The sequence below is a fragment of the Adiantum capillus-veneris genome, chromosome 25, assembly GCF_014529385.1.
Source record: "Adiantum capillus-veneris isolate H3 chromosome 25, ASM1452938v2, whole genome shotgun sequence".
Lineage (NCBI taxonomy): Eukaryota > Viridiplantae > Streptophyta > Polypodiopsida > Polypodiales > Pteridaceae > Adiantum > Adiantum capillus-veneris.
The window spans coordinates 50788537-50796075 of record NC_140955.1 but is presented as its reverse complement, the minus strand read 5'-3'; the positions used below and the strand labels follow the sequence as shown (position 1 = coordinate 50796075).

General features: G+C 36.8%; 1 protein-coding gene across 1 annotated transcript; it reads right to left on the bottom strand.

Moving 5' to 3' along the window:
• Positions 1–222: 222 nt before the first annotated feature.
• LOC147424867 (uncharacterized) lies at positions 223–4518 on the bottom strand. The gene is made up of 5 exons (XM_086500000.1): positions 3543–4518; positions 2556–2846; positions 1120–1192; positions 964–1031; positions 223–422 (listed from the first exon to the last, which is right to left on the bottom strand). The coding sequence occupies exons 1-5, from the start codon at positions 4516–4518 to the stop codon at positions 223–225; spliced, it is 1608 nt and encodes a 535-aa protein (XP_086356126.1).
• Positions 4519–7539: the final 3021 nt, after the last annotated feature.

Sequence of the window (7539 nt, the reverse complement as noted above, 5' to 3'; positions counted from 1 at the left end):
CTTAAAACACTTTAAAAAAGTATTAAGTGTAATACGAACACTTCAATTACTAATCGTCATGTCAAAATAGAGCTTCATTGCCAAAAAATGTCAAGAGATCCATTACGTCAAAGTCATTACAACAACTTCAATGTTTTTGTTTACAACACTCATGTTCTACTCTATAATTGGACGGCTGAGGATCACTCCAATATATCCCATTGATAAACTTCACAATTAATTTCAAAACTCTTCATCTGAAATATAAGATTTATGATTGTGATATATCTTACGCAACTGAATATCACAACCACAAACATTGACATAACAAATATCAACCATATGTAGTTCTTGTAGGACTCTCATCAATTTTATGTCGCTCAATATTTGTGACACGTTGCTCATTGAAATGTTTAAGCGTCCACAATTTTCATAGAACACATCTGCATATAAATACACCCAATGATGCCATTAACAGCATGTATCATTTCCTTGACAAATGTACTCTTTCTTAACTTTCAAATAGATTGGCATCTTTATATGTATTGGGTGAATATCCAATACATCATGACCCATGTTAACTTACATTAGCAATTGGCAAAGTTCTCTCTCTCTCTCTCTCTCTCTCTCTCTCTCTCTCTCTCTCATTAACCTATGTAGTAGATAAAAACCCACTTCAACAAACTAATAATAAGTAGCAAAATATGGTTCTTAGAATGCATAGACAATGGATCAAAGTGTTCGATCATCTAGAGAAGTTGAGCCTACGACACACTCTACTTGGAACTCTCAAGATCCAAGGTCCAACATGTCGAACACTGCGACCGAGGTGTCAAGGTGAGTCACCCAAAGAATAGATTCTAAACATCCATTCATTCACTCCACAGGGCCCGTATAAAAAGTTGCAATTGAGAGGCCGTTGCATACCTAACTCTTGTACAGTGATTCATATATCATCTATATCAAACTCTATGTGATAATAACCTATAACACTTCTAAGATATCGTGCTTCATATAATGCCAAGATAGAATGTCTGCAATAATATTGAAGCCTGCAATGAAGATAACAACCAACCATTCAAGCATAAAAAGTAAAAACACATTTAGCGTCACATGGTTTCAAGTTCAAGCTGTAAGCACCGAAGGATCTCAAAATCCTCGACAAAACGAACAATATCCTCGGCATGTGCAAGACCCCTCCACAATGGAGGATCTAGAAAAAAATGTCACACGTGTAAACATACAAAATAAAGACCATAAAGTTCTCATTCATGGTAAAAGTAAGTATCAAAGATAAGATTTTACATACCTCTAATATAAGAAGGTACATCCTTGAGGGTGTACGAAACCATGATGTATCGTGCCATTCTTTATCTGCTCTAATAGCGGAGATTTAGAAGTTTAAGAGCAGAGATGAAATAGAATAAAAAAGACTTTGATGATCATACTGTAGAGAATGGTGTCCTTCTTTCTTTTGTTTAAGTGAAGGATTTAAGAGAGAGAGAGAGAGAGAGAGAGAGGAATTAAAACAATTCAAAAGACTTTGAAATTTCACAACTTCACAAAGATGCTTTGAATATTTTGAATGTAGCAGAGACAATACAAAAGAGTTATTCAAAGTGTAGCCTTCGAGAGACCACGTTAGGGATTCTATAAGTGCAAGGACCTATGTTGTATACATTTTGCAAGATATGGGGGGGGTGTTTCAACTTGAGTAAATATCCTATGGTGTAGTGCGGTCTTTAGCAACCCCCACCTGTTGTGCATTGACTGGCTTCTCTTCACTCACAAACCAAATATTAACTTGAATTTGACGATACTCGTGGCGCAAAGAAAAGGCAACATGGTAGTATCCAAGAACTTCCATGGACATATCTCTACCTAAGTATAGAATTTCGTAAACACCTACGATGATAAATCCTCGATGACAATGATCTCTGCAAAGGCATCCATGAATTATGTAGAATAAAAGCTTAAAACTACCAATAGATCAAATAAAAACTCTTACAATATAATATGAGTTGTATAATCCACATCTTGGATCCTAATTTCGCAGCAACATGATATGAGCATTTTCTTTCAAAATTAAAGCATGAGGTGGAAAACCACCACTAAGAGTAAGGCTATTTAAATATTCAATTGTGTACAAATATGTGTTTTTCTCTGACATACAAATTGAATCTGTACTCAGATACTCTTTGCAAACTCCATGCATCTTTGTAATCCATAGTAATTGATTAAATCCACCTCTTTATTCCGCGGAGCAAGTACTACTCGATCTCTGAAAAAACTTGCATGATCTTGCACATGACACAAATCTCCATATATAAAGCTTAGAAGATCTGCTAAACTATTTCCTGGAAGCATCATGTGTGAAGGTATTTTGAATCTGTCTAAGTCTCCTCCATCATCCATATCCCCATTGCCAATATCAGGCACCCAACGTGAAAAACTTTGTTGAAGTGAATTTGAACCGCAATCAAGTATACACATATTTTTGGTAAGCCTCAATATCTTCATATATTTCTATATGTGAGAATGACACAACGAAGCATATACAATATCTGTACGACTACCTCTTGGTACAACAGGTAGTATTTGTCGAAAGTTTCTTGCAAACAAAATGACTTTTCCACCAAACGAAGTGTCTTGCTGCGTAATATCTCTTAAAGTTCTATCCACTGCTTCAAATGCATAACGACGTGTCATGAGAGCTTCATCCCATATAAGTAAAGCTGCATTCCTTAGAAGTTCTGCAAGTTGACTATTTATCTTTAAATTGCAAGTTGCTTCAGAGTGAAGCTCCAAAGGTATCTTAAACCTAGAATGAGCAGTTCTTCCATTACTCAAAAGCAAAGCTGCAATACCTGAGGATGCACATGCAAGAGAAACTCTATAACTTCCTCACACTCGTGAAAGAAGTGCATTATATAGGTAAGTTGCAAGAGCAACTCTATAACTTCCTCACACTCGTGAAAGAAGTGCATTATATAGGTAAGTTTTTCCTGAGCCACCAGGACCATCTAAGAAAAATACCTTCTTTGAATGTGTGTCAACAACTTGCATCACTTGGTTGGTAAGCATCTCGCTGATCCTCATTTAAGGAAGTCTCCAAAAAATCTGCTATATTACACTGCTCATCAACATTAAATATTTTTTCTTTCATCCGTAGCACCATTTTCACTTAAGGATACCATTGTTGAGTCTATTGCAGGCAACATATAATGGCAAAGCCTCTTGCCATGTTGTTGCAAAAAGCACTCTATATGAAGCAAAGCTTGATTTTTTGCCACATCAAATCGTACACTTGCATCTGAAATACACATCCTTAGGGCATAAACATAGTCCTCACAAAATTTGATACAAAACCTGTCCCAAAGAGCAGCCGGATGAAGTGGCTCACAAAAGACTACTATGATTGCAAACAGTTGTCTCAACTGCATTCCATTTTGAAATAAAGATGGCTCTTGGAGACAAAGTGATCATTCTTCATCATTTTGCAATAATCCTCTAGCTATACATGCCTCCTTGCATGTATCATAATGGGACCATCATGCACCCACAAGTCTTCAAAAGATTTACATTCCGTGCAAATATCGAGTAGCATAGGTAATAAACCTCACTAGCAGTAGGGACAATATTATACATTCTTCCAATAGAAACACCATGTTGTCGTGGAAACCATGCCTTTCGACTCTTATTCCATACCCAAACACTTGGAAAGTCAGTATATATGAGGCTATTTGCTTCTGGATATTTTGGATTTGCAACAAACCATTCAGTCAAGGTAGGTTTTTTATTTTGCTCATTATCTAGCAAATCTGATACATCATCACCATTTTGAAATGTAACCATATTCTGGAATGGAAGGTGTACTTGCAATCGTTGAATAGCTGGCCTTTCACTATGCATGTCAAAGCCAAATATTCTAAACATAGCCTCAGATGTGAAAACATAACATGCATTGAGATAACTCTTGATTTCATCAATAGCTCCTTCAGAATCTTGAAGAACAACAGTGGCTCGATCTTGCCCCTTGTATACATACTTATAAAGATATTTAACGACAGTCACAGTTGAGTAGATCTCCACATTAATATGGGCTCTGTATCTTAGTAATAAGAGAGGGTTGTAGGGAACAACCCAACGATTATCAAAAGTGTAATTTTTAGAAGTTCCATCATCTCGTCTCATATCCACATGATATCCACTTTCATTTACATTCGTAGATGTAGAAAATGTTCGTGGAAACTTGAATCTACACTTTCCATCAACCATACATGGAGAACTTGGGTTCAAAGGACCACATGACCCATGAACATTACAATGGCTCACTACATCAAATAACTCTGGAAACAAATTCTTGTCAGGGAGCTCTGCACAAACCAACTTGTCATAATGGAATGTATCTATGGCTTTATATTCGGATCCAAGTATCAACAATATATGAGCATGAGGAAGACCTCTCTTTTGAAACTCAATAATTGAAACATGTCCAATCACCTCCCCAAATATAGCTTGCTTGAGAAGTAAATGCATCATATCTTGGAACTTCTGATAAAACACACGTATAGTCACATTAGGACGATCGACAACACTTTGTCCCGGTAGTAATGCATCATCTATCTCCTTCTATTGTGGATTATATGTGAATGTGATGAAGAGATCAGGTTTACCCCTAGTACGAACAATTGCCATTGCATCTTGAAATAGTTGGCACATATATCTTGGACCTTCAACAAAAGACGAAGGTTAAAAATTCCTATGGCCAAGATTTGACCTTCAACCCTCTCTAAACCATCTCTAGCCTCAACCGTGTCAACCAATCCTTGGTACACTTCACCACGAAGTGTTTTTTGGTTATTTCATATCCACAAAATCTGTGACTCCTCTCGAGTACTATAAACATCCACAACATACTATTGTAGTAGCCTACCCCCTCGAAGAAGACACTCCACTGTATCATCTCTTATTTGTAAGCGAAAGACATAATATTGCTTTTGACTCATTTTTTTTCCATCGGTAGTAAAGATGTCACCTGTCCTCTCCACTTGGAAATAATAAAACATACAATAAAGACATGTAAGCTCGATGTATGCTAGAGATTATTTTCAATCCCCCGTGTCAAAAATTCAGTACAATGTCGCAATAGCCAATATTTCTATCATCCCGTTGTCCTGGCATAATTGTAGCAACTTCAGAACCCCTTGGAGCAAGATATTGCCAACCATCACAACGATGCTTCACAATAACCATCCTCATATTTCCCACAATAGCGTCTCAGAACAAAGAAGCAACAGATCGTAGAGCATTTGCATAGGGATTTACTCTATGTATCGTCAATTGTAAACACTCTAGAATACTATTATCTAAATTTAAAACATGATGTAATCTGTTGCTCAACTCATGTTTGGTATCGAAAAAATATAATTGTGCAAAGCGTGGAACTTCATTTTGTCCTTCAGCTGGGACTAAGAACCAATGCTATGATAAATAGAACCATGAACCTTAAAAGTGTATACACCTCTCCCACCATAATTAATAGTCTCATCGACATGGGCACCAAGAGACACAAATGCCAATGCATTATTATATCCCCGAATGTTTTGTAAGAATTGTCTACTTCTTGTTGTGGTTGAGCTCATCAAATCTTTCAATTCATTTGGTGGCTTATTCAGAGGAAGTAATCGAACTCTTCCATCAGAGCAGCAATATTTACCCACAAATGTTTGGATAGTCTTTCCTTTGTCCTTCTAGGCCTTTGCTCCACATTTGGAGCAAACAAAATCTAAGCTTCCTAAGTTGTGCAATACACACTTTTTGGATAGAACTCGTGCCATAGACTTGTGATGTAAAAGGAGAGAAGTTGGATATTTAAAGTGGATGGACAAAAAATGCTTTTCTACTTTAGAATAGTTTCCCTCTTCAAGGATAACACTGATAGGTTCCATAGTCTTTTGATTACATCGCAATGCTATGTTCCCAACATCCATGGCTTCAGAGTTTCCTTCATGTACATCATGCATGCTCTGCCTTCCATTGCACTCCAATAAAGTTCCAATAGTACTTTGTAGTGAATGCCTTGTTCTCTCTCGTGCTATTTGGCATCTCACCTTTTGTGATTCATCACATAGTCGGCTCCGTCGTGCATGGCCAGGTGATAATATACGTGGTGCAGATACCATCTATGAGATCACGTGCAAATAGATCTCATATAATATACTTGCTATAATTTTGATCAGTCACTAAAAGGACATTCTTATGCATAATAAAAAATCAATGTAAACGAGAACATCAAATTATATCCTCTAAATGAATACATTTGACACATTGATAGCGACTCAAGTAAAAAGTACAGTGATGAAGATACACTATAGCATTACATATTTCTTCCATTAGTAGGATTAGGTCGTTGAGAAACTTGACGCTACTTTGGTCGAAATTATGTAGCCAAAGCACTTAATTTATTTGAAGTAGCTCGGATATCTGACAGTCTTGAACCTTGAACTTTTGTCAAAGCACCTAGCTTGTTGACGATACTTCTCAATTCTAGCACAATTTGTAGTAGAGTATTGTCTTGAATTCGTCCTTTTGATTCGTATTGACTCCGTGAAGCCTCTTTTTGAAGATTTTCAATAGATGCCAATATCATCTTTTGAGAATCCTCAACTTTAGAAAGCTTCTCTCTCAAGTATGCCTCACTCTCTAATCTCTGCAAGTTTGATGCTTTTGTCTCTTCTCTCAATTTCCATATCCCACTTTCAACCTCCAATGCAGAGCTTAAAGTTTCAACCACATCAGAGACATTGGTTTGCATTGTCTCCATCCTATTGCAGGAGGCTTTGATCTCTAGCAGGGTTTCAATAATTTACTTTTTATAGTTCCTCTCGATATTTTGAGATGCTCTCTTTGCCGCATTCACATTGTGAATAGGAAGAGATGACAATATCTCCTCTTCATTAGCCGATGCACTATTCCTCTCGACATTTCGAGCTGCTCTCTGTGCTGCACGCACATTGCAAATAGGAAGAAATGACAATATCTCCTCTTCACCCACTGATTGACTTAAAACTATTCAAGAAGATATCAAGCCATTGGTTGCAGTAGCGAGTGGAATGGCACGATTAATCTCCATTTTAATGTACACAAAAAACTACAGTGGTTGCAAAGAGAAATGTGACAACCAAAGAGAAAGGTTGAAATGCTTGTAAATTAAATTATAACCTTCCTGCAATATTCACATTTTAAGTGCTTGCTATTTTAGAAACAAAAATAAACATCATCTCTATCTAGACATGAAAAAGAACAAAGGATTGCATGAGAGGTGGAAAACAAACCAAAAATGCTCATGAATCACTCTTGTCAGTAGTTAAAAGTTCTGCTCAATACATGATCACCCCATCTACATTTGAAAATGGGAAAAGAGCGTTTAGTGCTGAGACGCTTGAAAATAGGCTCCTTATGAATCTCTATTTTATCAGGTCCTACAATGCTCTTTAAAGCGTTAATTTTTCTCCAAGCTTTAGATATCGAACAACAACCTAACTCAGAATCCAAGTA

Coding starts and splice junctions, on each gene's coding strand:
- LOC147424867 (XM_086500000.1), bottom strand. CDS start 4,518: ATGCATTTACTTCTCAAGCAAGCTATATTTGGGGAGGTGATTGGACAT. Junction 2,847..3,542: donor TGTAAATCTTTTGAAGACTT/GTGGGTGCATGA, acceptor GTGCATCCTCAG/GTATTGCAGCTTTGCTTTTG. Junction 1,032..1,119: donor GAGGATTTTGAGATCCTTCG/GTGCTTACAGCT, acceptor TCTTCATTGCAG/GCTTCAATATTATTGCAGAC.